Consider the following 14,137-nt stretch of genomic DNA (forward strand, 5'->3'; position numbering starts at 1 on the left):
GAAACCTCGCGCCTGGCTTCGAAGGTTCCGCCTCAAGGCTTTCCTCATAGAATCATAGAATCAAAGAGTTGGAAGAGACCTCATGGGCCATCCAGTCCAACCTCATTCTTCCAAGAAGCAGGAATATTGCATTCAAATCACCCCTGACAGATGGCCATCCAGCCTCTGTTTAAAAGCTTTCAAATAAGGAGCCTCCACCACACTCCGGGGCAGAGAGTTCCACTGCTGAACGGCTCTCACAATCAGGAAGTTCTTCCTCGTGTTCAGATGGAGTCTCCTCTCTTGTAGTTTGAAGCCATTGTTCCGCGTCCTAGTCTCCAGGTTAGCTTGATTATTTGCTTTGAATTGGATTATAGTAAAGGTGACTGCTGAGCTTGTTGACCGAAAGGTCGCAGGTTCGAATCCAGGGAGCGGCGTGAGCTTCTGCTGTCAGCCCCAGCTTCTGCCAACCTAGCAGTTCAAAAACATGCAAATGTGAGTAGATCAATAGGTACCGCTCCGGCGGGAAGGTAACGGCGCTCCATGCAGTCATGCCAGCCACATGACATTGGAGGTGTCTACGGACAACGCCGGCTCTTTGGCTTAGAAATGGAGGTGATCACCACACCCCAGAGTCAGACATGACTGGACTTAATGTCAGGGGACTACCTTTACCTTTACCTAGATAATAGATATGAGAGGAAACTTCGCCCCTGGCTTCGAAGGTTCAGCCTCAAGGCTTTCCTCAAGCAAGGAATACTCAAAGGTGGCTTGCCAATTGCCACTTCTGAAATATAGCCTGCAGCACTTGGTATTAATATTTGTTCTCCCATCCTAAAACATTAAAAGCATCAAGGTCGCATCTACACTGCCATATAATCCAGATTATCTGCTTTGAATTGGATTATAGTAAAGGTAAAAGTGATTAGCTTGATTATTTGGTTTGAATTGTATTGTAGTTGATTATTTGCTTTGAATTGGATTATAGTAAAGGTGACTGCTGAGCTTGTTGACCGAAAGGTCGCAGGTTCGAATCCAGGGAGCGGCGTGAGCTTCTGCTGTCAGCCCCAGCTTCTGCCAACCTAGCAGTTCGAAAACATGCAAATGTGAGTAGATCAATAGGTACCGCTCCGGCAGGAAGGTAACAGCGCTCCATGCAGTCTTGCTGGCCACATGACATTGGAGGTGTCTACGGACAACGCCGGCTTTTCGGCTTAGAAATGGTGATGAACACCAACCTCCAGAGTCGGACACGACTGGACGTAATGTCAGGGGAAAACCTTTACCTTTACCTAAAGGTGATTTGAAATGACTGGCTTGGCTCCAAAGGAGCTGGGGGTGGTGACGGTTGACGGGGATCTCTGGCATGGGCTGGTCCATGAGGTCCCAAAGAGTCAGAAGCGACTAAACGAATAAACAACAAAAAAGGTAAAGTTTTTCCCCGACATTAAGTCCAGTCGTGTCCATGGTGCTCATCCCCATTTCTAAGCTGAAGAGCCGGCGTTGTCAGTAGACACCTCCAAGGTCATGTTGCCGGTATGACTGCATGGAGTGCCGTTACTTTCCCACCATAGCAGTGCCTATTGATCTACTCACATTTGAATGCTTTTTTAACTGCTAGCTTGGCAGAAGCTGGGGCTAACAGCGGAAGCTCACACCGCTCCCCGGATTCAAACCTGCGACCATTCGGTCAACAAGTTCAACAGCTCAGCGGTTTACTCCACTGTGCTACAGGGGCTCTGAATTGGATTATATAGCAGTTTAGATCCAGCGGAAAGTCTTAGTTTTGTTTTTCTCATGTCAGGAGTGACTTGACAAATTGCAAGTTGCTTCTGGTGTGAGAAAGTTGGCCATCTTCCAGGACATTGCCCAGGGAACAGCTGGATGTTTTACCATCCTGTGGGAGGCTTCTCTCATACCCCCACACGAGAAGCTGGACCTGACAGGAGCTCACCCAGCTCTCCAGATTTGAACTGCCAACCTTTCAGTCAGCAGTCCTGCCACCGGGGGCTCCTTAAAGTCCTAGTGAAAGCCCAGTTATGCTATGTAACACAACTTTTGTTCCTTTGTTATAAATGTCATTTCCTTATTTGTTCTATTTGTTTGGAAAAAGATTATTCAACTGAAAAAAACTTGGCTTTTGCAGGACATCCTGCAATAGCACACTTTGCTGTAGTTTTTCAATGAATTATCTCATAAGGTTCTCAACCATAGAATGATAATCATAGAATCATAGAATAATAGAGTTGGAAGAGACCACATGGGCTATCTAGTCCAAACCTCTGCCATGTAGGAAAAGCACAATCAAAGCACCCCTGACAGATGGCTATCTGTTTAAAAGCTTCCAAGGAAGGGGCTTCCACAACCAATTCAATATAGTTTGTAGCAGCCACAAAAAAAAATTTCTGGCTTATAATAACTATTTTCGAAGTAAGTAGTTAAACAGGAAATAACATTTTCAAACCAGGAACAGAATTATTTTTTCAAATTTTGTTACATAGTAAGGCCCACTGGTGGTGCATGGGTTAAACTGCTAAGCTGCTGAATTTGTTGACCAGAAGGTTGGTGGTTCGAATCCGGGGAGCAGGATGAGCCCCTGCTGTTAGGCCCAGCTTCTGACAACCTAGCAGTTCAAAAACATGCAAGTGTGAGTAGATCAATAAGTACCACCTCTGCAGAAAGGTAACTGTGTTCCATGCAATCATACTGGTCATTCTGGTCACATGACCTTGGAGGTGTCTATGGACAATGCCGGCTTTTCAGCTTAGAAATGGAGTCTGACCCCCAGAGTCAGACTCAACTAGACTGAATGTCAAGGAGAAATCTTTACCTTTACTAGTGTTACTTGTGGGTGAATTATTTCTTAGCTCACATGTGTTGGGATGGCCTGCAGAATCAAAAAGCTGCCATAGCAATTAAAACGCAATTAGTGTGCATGTTGGAGCCCCCAGTGGTGCAATGGGTTAAACCGCTGAGCTGCTAAACTTGTTGACCGAAAGGTCACAGGTTCAAATCCGGGGAGGAGCGTGAGCTTCTGCTGTCAGCCCTCAGCTTCTATCAACCAAGCAGTTTAAAAACATGTAAATGTGAGTAGATTAATAGGTACTGCTTCGACAGGAAGGTAATGGCGTTCCTTGCAGCCCTGCTGGCCACATGACCTTGGAGGTGTCTATGGACAATGCTGGCTCTTCGGTTTAGAAATGGAGATGAGCACCAACCCCCAGAGTCGGACACGACTGGACTTAATGTCAGGGGAAAACTTTTACCTTTACCTACTAGTGTGCATGCTTACTCAAGAAATAAATATTTTATAACCCTTGTGCATATGTTTCTTTGTTTTCTAGATGGCTTAAATGCTGTTTAAAATCAGTGATTTAAACCATTACTTAAATCAATCCGTCAAGAATATGAAGACTAGGATTTTTTAAGGGAAAAAAGGAGAAGTTATAATGTGGAGTAAATATTGGGCTCCCTAAATACTAGAAGGGAAGCTCAGACTCTGAAAAATATGACAATCTGATGCAGGGCTTCCTCATCTGAACAACTTTTGTCCCCAAACAGAGAGGGAGAAATCATGTCTCCAGAAGATGCTGGGCATAAAATGAAAAAAGGATATCTTTGATCAAAGAAAACTCTCAGGGGCCTTCTGCACAGCTATATAATCTGGAATATCAAGGCAGATAATCCACAATGTCTGCTTTGAAGTGGGTTCTCTCAGTCCAAACTACCATCTAATCCAGTTCAATGTGCATTTTGTACAGCTGTGTGGAAGGGTTCTCAGATGTCAGTGACATCTAGTGGTTTCAAAGGCATATTAAAAACCCATTCTTAATAATTCAGTACCTTGGATTAGCGACAAAAACTCAGAGCAGATTTGCCATCTCATTGAACAAATTTGTTGTGTGGCTCACATGTAAGGCACCAATAAACATTGTTATCTAAAGGTGCATCTATAATGTCGAGTTAATGCAGTTTGACATCACTTTCACTGCCCTGGCTCAATGCTATGGAATCCTGGGATTCATAGTGTGAATAGTACTCTTTGGCAGAGAAGACTAAAGGCCTTGTAAAAACTCCAACTCTCATGATTCCATAGCATTGAGGCATGATTGTTAAAGTGGTGTCAAACTGCTTTAATTCTGTAGTGTAGATACACCCTGAGACATCTTTGCAGACTGCAATTTGTGTTATCTGCATTCTGTATTTATTTTGTTGTATTGTACCTTTGGGCTGGGCCTCATGTGAGCTGCCCGGAGTCCCCTTTGGGGAGATGGTGGCGGGGTATAAATAAAGATGATTATTTATGATGATGATGATGATGATTATTATTATTATTAGCCGCCCCCTGCCACACGTTGCTGTGGCCAAGTCTGGTGATCTGGAAAATAAAGTAATGCGAAAGTGTTGGTTTCTAATATATGTAATTTCTTTCTGCTTGTGGGTAAACAGTATTTCTTGTTGTTTCTTTGTCAGTGTTGATGTGGAGATTGTTTAGTTTGCCTACTCTGGAACGTGCAATATATAATTGCCCTTCTTTAAGGGTCCCTTTCAAATCTATGATACTATATCTGTGTGTTGAATCTATATCTATTTATGGCTGGATGGCTCTTTGTTGGGAGGGCTTTGATTACGTTTTCTTGCCCCGGTAAAGGGAGTTGGACTGGATGGCCTTAAGTATTTTCTGTTGGTCAAGGGGGTTCCGTGTAGGAAGTTTGCCCCAATTCTGTCGTTCATGGGGTCCAGAATGCTTTTTGATTGTAGGTGAACGATAAATCCCAGGAACTACAACTCCCAAATTTCAAGGGCTATTCCCCCAAACTCCATCTGTGTTCATATTTGGGCATATGGAATATTCATGCCAAGTTTGGTCCAGATCCATCATTGTTTGAGTCCACAGTGCTCTCTGGATGGAGGTGAACTACAACTCCCAGACTCAAGGTCAATGCCCACCAAACACTTCTAGTGTTTTCTTTTGGTCATGGGAGTCCTGTGTGCCACATTTGGTTCAATTCCATCATTGGTGGGGTTCAGAATGCTCTTTGATTGGAGGTTAACTATAAATCCCAACAACACTCCTTGGGTTAGTAGGTGTTTTGTGGCCAAATTTGGTGTCAATTTGTCCAGTGCTTTTTGAGTTATGTTAATTCCACAAACGAACATTACCTTTTTATTTATATAGATTATTATTATTAATAATGCTGTAACCCACATTCCCTCACCAGATGCTTGAGAAAATTATGACAAAAAAAAAGAGTCCACCCCAAAATAAGGTTATAGTTTCTAAATATCAAAGAGATTAGTGAGGTACACAAACAAATGTACACAAATGGGAAACGAGAAATTTATTGGACCTTGTGTGACTTTCAGTTTAGTCCCTGTCTTATAACAATTTAGTCCCTGTCTCATAAGAACAAGTGGAATGTTAGAATGCACATTAAAAATGGTATTTTCTCCCACCCCACCCTTCGCCCTGTTAAAAAACCCATCATAAAAGCAGTCATTGCATGTTGCTCACTGTAACTTTTTGTGACAAGTCCACTTGATCTTTTCCTAGTAAAGTCCATGTCATGAAGACTTCCTATGGCTTTGTCTCTTGGTATTACATTGCATTGGAAGGTGACCATCCTCTGTCACTGAGCAGTGTAATAACTCTATTTTATTCTTTGTGGTCTCATTTCCCTTCAAGATCCTCGATAAGGTAGGGGTTTGTGGCCTTCAGTGCCTCATACAGCTTATCCTTGCAGGAGCGGTTCCAGCTTGGCATGATCCTGTAAAGCTCTCTCATTTTCTTTGGGTTAGTTTCCTTCGCGCAGATGTTTTGGTATTGCTCGTCGGTTAGGACTGTACCATACAAACGATCCAGCACTTGCTCAACGGAGGCAGCCCTCTGGATGAGCTCTTCCCTGTAGTGGTCGATAAAATGATCCCCTGCCAAGAAAGAGTGAGAGTTTAGAGATTCACGCTGCACTCTTAAGATAGCTTTCTCACTCATTTTCTCTTCCACCCCATTCCTTGAAAAGCATGGTTTCATGAAGAATGGCAGGAGCCCCCAGTGGTGCAATGGATTAAACCCTTGTGCTGGTAAAAATGCTGACCGAAAGGTTGGTGGTTTGAATCCGGGGAGTGGGGTGAGCTTCCTCTGTCAGCTCCAGCTTCTCATGTGGGGACATGAGAGAAGCCTCCCAATGAATGGTAAAACATCTGGGCAACGCCCTTGCAGATGGCCAATTCTTTCACACCAGAAGCAACTTGTAGTTTCGCAAGTCACTCCTGACACACACACAAAATGAAGAGTGGCAAGGGATTTCTAGCATGTTGCTCTTACCACTTCTCCAGGTTCATTTTGGGAGGAATTATGAGAGACAAAGCAGAATAGAGTTTTTATATTAAAGGATTTGTAGCAAGATATTAAAGGATTTGGAGCAAGAGGATTCCAGGTATCGGAAACTGTGGAGGGGAGGGACAGCAGTGGGAATGTTGTTGGTGACATATTAATCTGGAAGGGACCCCAAGGACCATTTAGTCCAACCCTCTGCCATGCCAGGTTGCACAACGGCAGCATTCCTGAAAGATACCCATTCAACCTCTATTTAAAGTCCTCCAAAGGAGAGTCTATCTCTCATGACAAGGAGAACTATATTTTCAGAGGAAGGAAGAGGCCAAATCACTTGTGAGTATTCCTTGCCTAAGAAAACCCTATGAAATGCACGTGGTTGTCAGAAGTCATTTATTAATGACTTAGATGAAGGGTTAGGCGGCATGATCGTCAAGTTTGCAGATGACATCAATTGGGAGGGATAGCCAATACTACAGAAGACAGGAGCAGAATTCAAAACAATCTTAACAGATTAGAGAGATGATTGGCCAAAACTAACAAAAATGAAGTTCAACAGGGACAAATGCAAGATACTCCACTTAGGCAGAAAACATGAAATGCAAAGATACAGAGTACATAATACTCCTCTATTCTGCCCTGGTCAGACCACACCTAGAATCACACTGTATCTAATTCTGGGCACCGCAATTGAAGGGAGATAGTTTCTAAGCTGGAATGTGTCCAGAGGAGGGCAACAAAAATGATCAAGGGTCTAGAGAATAAGCCCTATGAGGAGTGGTTTAAAGAGCTGGGCATGTTTAGCCTGCAGAAGAGAAGGTTGAGAGGAGACATAATGGCCATGTATAAATATGTGAAGGGAAGTCATAGGGAGGAGGGAGGAGGCTAGTTTTCTGCTGCCCTGGAGACCAGGACGTGGAACAATGGCTTCAAACTACAGGAAAGGAGATTCCACCTGAACATGAGGAAGAACTTCCTGGTTGTGATAGCTGTTCAGCAGTGGAACTCTCTACCTCGGAGTGTGGTGGGGGCTCCTTCTTTGGAGGCTTTTAAACAGAGGCTGGATGGCCATCTGTCAGGGGGTGCTTTGAATGTGATTTTCCTGCTTCTTGCCAGGAGGTTGGACTGGATGGTTCACAAAGTGTCTTCCAACTCAATGATTCAATAAGTCAATAGATGACTTGGAGGCACATATAGATACAGTGAACAGAGGTACATTATACATCCTTGCACACGCATGGAAGGGGAGAACACATGTAGACCCCATAGTTATCTAGTGGATGGATGACAGGATGCCAAACAACACGTAGTTGCAGTTCTGCTATGAAATGAGAGGAAAAGCCCTGTTTCAGAGCTCCATTGAGTTCGCAAGGTCAGAGAGCAACAGAATTGAGATACCGATATCTGAGCAGATGGGAAGGAACTTACCATTTCTTCCTGAGGTGGAACTGACAGATTGTACAGGGGCCTGAGGATGACTGCGACCACCTAGAATTTTAATCCAAAAAATATAGTTTGTATACACTGAAACAAGAAAAGATTGCAATATCAAGGAATAAAACAAATATATCAAACTAGCTGTGCCCTGCCACGCGTTGCTGTGGCCTATAGTAAAACTTATCAAAGTTGAGGTAGATATCTGGACTATTATGAAAGAGAGGTACCTACCTATTCCTTCCCCCTTTTCCTCCCCCTTTCTCTCCTTTCTTCCTTCTCTACCTCTTTCTTTCTTTCCTTCTTTCACTACTTGGTTTCATCCTTCTGTCTTTCCTTCATTCCCTCCCCCTTTCTTCCTTTGCCTTTCTTCCCTCCCTGTTTGCTTCCTTCTTTCTCTTTTTATTTCCTTTTATTTCACCACCATCATAACAATAACAATAATGCAATGCATTGCCTCTGGGACCTGACACCTCTCCCATTCCCCCTAAAAGGGTCTCAGAGGAACAATAGCATAATAATAATAATAGAAATAACAACCTTTACCCGCCACGTGTTGCTGTGGCCAATCTTCCCTCTTTCTCTCCTTCTTTCCCTCCCTCCCTCCCTCCCTCCCTCCCTTCCTTCCTTCCTTCCTTCCTTCCCATCTTTCCTTCTCCTCTTCTTTCTCTATCTCTTTCCTTCCTTCCCCCTTTTTCTTTCTCTTCTGCTGTCTCTCTTTTCTTTCCTTCCATCTTTCCTTTTCTTTCCTTTTCTTCTTCCTTCTTTCTCTAACTTTCCTTCCTTCCCCCTTTTTCTTTACCTCCCTTTCTCTTTCTTCCTTCTTTCCTTCCTTCCTGTCTTTCCTAGATTTTGACAGGGCGGGAAGGGGCGGGGTGGGATTTGGAGGTGGCGTGAAGTAAAAGGAGGTAAGATTGGGGCAGGGGAGTGATGGAGCGTGGGGTTGCGTGTGTGTGTGCGGCAGCGGGGGGAGTGATGGAGCGTGCCAGTGAACTTGCGGCTGGGCGCCAATGCGCATGCTCAGTTGTTTTGCCATTTTGTGAGTGTGTTGTTGTGTTGTTTTTCATTTTGAGTAGATATGTTTGTACCTTGTGGGTTGTGTTATGGGCACGGGGATTTTAATTAAGTTTCGTTGGGGGATTTTTGAGTTTTGTTGTTTTGCGGTTTTGTGAGTGTGTTGTTGTGTTGTTTTTCATTTTGAGTAGATATGTTTATACCTTGTAGGTTGTGTTATGGGCACGGGGATTTTGGTTAAGTTTCGTTGGGGGATTTTTGAGTTTTGTTGTTTTGCCGTTTTGTGAGTGTGTTGTTGTGTTATTTTTCATTTTGAGTAGATATGTTTGTACCTTGTGGGTTGTGTTATGGGCACGGGGATTTTAGTTAAGTTTCATTGGGGGATTTTTGAGTTTTGTTGTTTTGCCGTTTTGTGAGTGTGTTGTTGTGTTGTTTTTCATTTTGAGTAGATATGTTTGTACCTTGTGGGTTGTGTTATGGGCACGGGGATTTTGGTTAAGTTTCGTTGGGGTTTTTTTGAGTTTTGTTGTTTTGCCGTTTTGTGAGTGTGTTGTTGTGTTGTTTTTCATTTTGAGTAGATATGTTTGTACCTTGTGGGTTGTGTTATGGGCATGGGAATTTTGGTTAAGTTTCGTTGGGGGGTTTTTGAGTTTTGTTTCCTCGTTGGATGCCCCTAACAAATTTATATATATAGATTTCTACCCAAAACATAGAAGGCTTCCTCCTGTAGATGAGGAACACACAATGTCAAATCTGAAAGCTAGAGAAGCTGAGAAGGAAGGCAAAGACAGCAGAAAACAAAAGTAAGGATTTACAGAAAGGAGATGGTTTCCTATTTATTGCATTCCTGACTACAGATATGGCGAATTTTGTAAATTCTGGAGTCTTGCAGAAGCTACTTGGACAATTAATTTTTGTCACATCTGTAACTCCTTTCATTCTGCTAGTTCTTATTGAATGTATGTTGAGTATATATATGGTATCGCATCTTATTGTCCTGCAGTTTTTATAAGCAGGCTCGGCTACATATTATTAACCCACTACTGAGAAACTTGCCCGGTAGATCTGCCCAATTCTATTTTAAATTTTTAGTAGAAGTTTTAGTAAAGTTTTTAATAAAGACTTTCTATATATATGTGTGGCCAGCCCATTGTCATCTCTATCGTGATTGTGTCTATTGAAATTTTTATTTTATTTCATTTATTATTACTACTATTATTTTATTATTATTTTAATATCATTTTGATAATGTTGTTGTTGTCTGATGTATATGCTTTGATTTTATTGTTGTATTATTTGTCCGGGCTTGGCCCCGCTCCGAGTCCCCATCGGGGAGACGGTGACGGGGTAGAAATAAAGTTTATTATTATTATTAAATGATCAAGGGTCTGGAGAAGAAGCCCTATGAGGAGCGGCTTAAGGAGCTGGGCATGTTTAGCCTGAAGAAGAGAAGGCTGAGAGGAGATATGATAGCCATGTATAAATATGTGAGAGGAAGTCACAGGGAGGAGGGAGCAAGCTTGTTTTCTGCTTCCTTGGAGACTAGGACGCAATGGAACAATGGCTTCAAACTACAAGAGAGGAGATTCCATCTGAACATTAGGAAGAACTTCCTGACTGTGAGAGCCGTTCAGCAGTGAAACTCTCTGCCTCGGAGTGTGGTGGAGGCTCCTTCTTTGGAAGCTTTTAAACAGGGGCTGGATGGCCATCTGTCAGGGGTGATTTGAATGCAATATTCCTGCTTCTTGGCAGGGGGTTGGACTGGATGGCCCATGAGGTCTCTTCCAACTCTTTGATTCTATGATTCTATGATTATTATGATTATTATTATATTTCTATATTTTTACTACATATATATATATATTAAAGTTTTTAGTAAAGACTTTCTATATATAGTTTAGATTTCAATCTTAATGTCAAAAATAAGTAGTATGATTTTACATGGGATTTCATAGAATCACAGAGTTGGAAGAGACCTCATGGGCCATCCAGTCCAACCCCCTGCCAAGAAGCAGGAATATTGTATTCAAAGCACCCCTGACAGATGGCCATCCAGCCTCTGCTTAAAAGCTACATTTGTGCTACATTAGTACAGTAAAGACATATGTTACTTAAGTGAAATTAACTTTAAATATTAAATAACCAGAAGAATAAAGTAAGGTGTAAACACGAAACTAATCTGGGAATCTGCTATTGCAACACATCCAATGAGGTGGTTTAAACAAAGATTAGGACTAAGTACATTCCAATCTACTTGGAATACATGAAGCTCATTCCAGAAGTGTGTTTAAGAACAGGTCCAAGAGTCCAGAAGAGCCTTGACAATTTTCCCCAAGTTCCTCTCTGAGGAAGCCAGGGTAAAACAACTTCCTGTTTTAGATTCAGGCTGAAACTTGTTTTGTACGTATTTGCAGTGTTCTTACCCTTGTTCATATGCATCTTGGTCTTATCAGTTTCTAATCTGTTTGCAGTTGTGCACCTTTTACCGCGGAGCGAACTGGATCTTTGGACCATCATAAAGTTTTGATTGATTGATAATTGGATAATTAAAATCAAACTGCAGTAGTAATCCCATTGTAAAATCCAAGTGGACACGAAATGTGTAATCTGGGCCAGAGAAAGGACTTTTAGCCATCTCCCCCTTCACAGCTTTTGTTGCATGGCTGTAGGTCAGAAATCCCTTGTTTTACTGACTGGGGGCAAAGTATCCCTACTTATTTCTAAATGGAAGGAAATACTACGTATTTTTGACATTAATATTGAAATCTGAAATATATACCGAAAGATGTGTAGGGGTAAAAATGCTCTCAAATTCTTTATGGAGGGCATGGATTTCAAGGAAGATATAGGTTTAAAAAAAGACAGGCCCTGGACGGAAGTCTGCTTTGGAAAGGAAATGATGACGTGAAATTGAAAGCAAAGGGAAGCATTTACAGGAAGGTGGGGGAAAAGAAGGCTCAAGTGGAAATGAAGTAAAAAAGCAACTTTCAATCTTTCTTATTTCTTCTTTGTTTCATGTTTCATTATTAAAGTTCAAGAGTGTGTTTCTGACAAAGAAAAGTACTTGACAAACCCAAATGCCGCCCTGTAAGTTGACTCTCAGGGATGGCTGAGATCTTTTTTTTCTGTTCTAATTGATTTGTGCAATTTTTTCCCATTTCAGGAGCAACTTGAGAAACTGCAAGGTGGTAAGGGAAGGGTAGGAAAGAAAGGAAGGGGAAGGATGAGAAAGGAAGGAAGGAGAAGAAGGGGAAGGAAGGGAAGGGTAGAAGATAAAGGAAGGGGAAGGATGGGGAAGGAGAAAAGAAAAGAAGAGGAGGGAAGGGATGTGTAGGGAAGAAAGGAAGTGGAAGGATAGCAAAGGAAGAAAGGAGAAGGGGAGGAAGGGGGAGGATAGGGAAGAAAGGAAGGGGAAGGATGGGAAAGGAAGGAAGGAGAAAAGAAAAGAAGGGGAAGAAAAGAAGGTGAAGCAAGGGAAGGGTAGGTATGAAAGGAAAGTGAAGGATGGGAAAGGAAGAAAGGAGAAGGGAAAGAAAAGAAAGTGAAGGAAGGGAAGGATAGAGAAGAAAGGAAGGAGAAGGATGGGAAAGGAAGAAAGGAGAAGGGGAAGAAAAGAAAGTGAAGGAAGAATAGAGAAGAAAGGAAGGAGAAGGATGGGAAAGGAAGAAAGGAGAAGGGGAAGAAAAGAAAGTGAAGGAAGGGAAGGATAGAGAAGAATGGAAGGGGAAGGATGTGAAAGGAAGAAAGGCAAAGGGGAAGAAAAGAAAGTGAAGGAAGGGAAGGATACAGAAAAAAGGAAGGAGAAGGATGGGAAAGGAAGGAAGGAAGGAGAAAAGAAAATAAGGGAGGAAGGGAAGGATAGAGAAGAAGGGAAGGAGAAGGATGGGAAAAGAAGGAAGAAGAAGGAGAAGTGAAGAGTAGGAAAGAAAGGAAGGGAAAAAGGGAGGAAGGAGACTGGGAAGGGAAGGAAAAGTAGGGAGGGAGGGAGGAAGCTTTAGATTGAACGTCCACTCCCCACTTTTGTCAGAAGGAAAAGGGGAGAAATAACAACACATCCCCTTCCCATCTGTAACAGGCGCTTGAACCATTGAAGGTCCTTCAGTCCCACTTTAGGGGGTTTCCCATCACCCAATGGTTCCCAAAGGTGGATCCTCCAGATGTTCAGGACTTCTTCTCTCTGGCCAACTTGAACCCCAGCCAGACCTTCTGGAGCTGAAGCCCTAAAGAGCTGGGCGAGCCAGGTTTGGGGAATCAAAAGCCACCCCCCCGGCTCCCCCTTCTCTTCCTTACTGGTCCCGGCTAGAGAGGCGAGCTTCTCGGCCTGGCGCTTGCAGTTGATCTCCTCCAGCACCCCGATGGCCACCTTCTCGGCGTACTCCTCGGCGTAGAAGCTGAGCAGGAGCTCGGCCAGGTCCAGGGTGTCCGCCTTCTCCAGGCGCCCTTTGGGGATGTTCTCGTAGCCTTTCTTCACCGGGAATTCGTTGAGTTTCCTCTTGAACCGCTTCAGATCCGCCTCCCCCAAGTCATCCAAGGCGTCCAGCAGGCGGTCGTGGGCGGACTTGGACATCCTCTCCCCTCTCCCCTGGTCCCCAGTTCGGTCTCAGAGGAAGGCAGGCTCGTTTCCCCCCTCGAGGGTGCCCCAGGGACAGCCAGGGCGAAAGAGAAAGAGAAAGAAGGCGCTTCCTCCACCTCGCGAGGCCATTGGCGCAGAGGAGGCAAGACCGGCCCACGCGTGTTTCGGGATCAGCCCCACGCTTCCTTTTCGAAGGGAAAGAAGTTGTGGGTTCTCCCCTGTCCTTCTCTCCGCGGTGCTTTCGGGGAAATGCCCTTTTCCACAACCCGAAGTGGCGCATCTGTAGAAAGAAGGGACGAGGGTGGAATGAAAAGTAATGCCTCCACCTTCGTTACTTGGGTTTGGATGGGAATATTTTAATAAACCAAACGCAGAAATAGTCTTTAGAATGGGCTCTTTAACTACTACTATTCACTTTTCCACATAATCATCAGACCAAATTTGGCACAAATACTCAATACGCACAAATGTGAAGACTGGTGGAGTTTGGGGGAAATAGCCTTGGCATTTGGGAGTTGTAGTTGTTGGGATTGATAGTGAACTTACAATCAAAGAGCGCTCTGAACCCAGCCCACAATGGATCTGCACCAAACTTGGCACACTACTGACCAACATTGAATACTGGTGGGGTTAAAGGGCTGTTTTTAAATTCTGGGAGTTGTAGTTCACCAACACCAAATAGGAAGAGAAGGACAGGCAGAGAGGTCTTCAGCCTCCTCCCCCAAAAGGGTTCCTAAGACCATTAGAAGCATGTGTTTTCTTTTTTTTTTTAAGTATCTTCATTAAGAGTTTTCCTTTACAGC

The 14,137-nt window shown here is 43.4% G+C and overlaps 1 protein-coding gene across 1 annotated transcript; it reads right to left on the minus strand.

Annotated features, from left to right (window-relative positions):
• Positions 1-5,306: 5,306 nt before the first annotated feature.
• Positions 5,307-13,452, minus strand: LOC137097338 (apoptosis-associated speck-like protein containing a CARD). Its single transcript, XM_067469807.1, has 3 exons — positions 13,052-13,452; positions 7,742-7,801; positions 5,307-5,907 (listed from the first exon to the last, which is right to left on the minus strand). The coding sequence occupies exons 1-3, from the start codon at positions 13,326-13,328 to the stop codon at positions 5,651-5,653; spliced, it is 594 nt and encodes a 197-aa protein (XP_067325908.1). The 5' UTR covers positions 13,329-13,452; the 3' UTR covers positions 5,307-5,650.
• Between the last annotated feature and the right edge of the window lie 685 nt (positions 13,453-14,137).

The sequence above is a fragment of the Anolis sagrei genome, chromosome 6 (genome assembly GCF_037176765.1).
Source record: "Anolis sagrei isolate rAnoSag1 chromosome 6, rAnoSag1.mat, whole genome shotgun sequence".
Classification (NCBI taxonomy): domain Eukaryota; kingdom Metazoa; phylum Chordata; class Lepidosauria; order Squamata; family Dactyloidae; genus Anolis; species Anolis sagrei.

Excerpts from the sequence above, each read along its gene's own strand:
- LOC137097338 (XM_067469807.1), bottom strand. The coding sequence starts at position 13,328 with ATGTCCAAGTCCGCCCACGACCGCCTGCTGGACGCCTTGGATGACTTG. Across the intron at positions 7,802-13,051 it reads CGCCTCTCTAGCCGGGACCA|GTGGTCGCAGTCATCCTCAG; the intron begins GTAAGGAAGAGA and ends TTAAAATTCTAG. Across the intron at positions 5,908-7,741 it reads TTCCACCTCAGGAAGAAATG|GGGATCATTTTATCGACCAC; the intron begins GTAAGTTCCTTC and ends CTTTCTTGGCAG.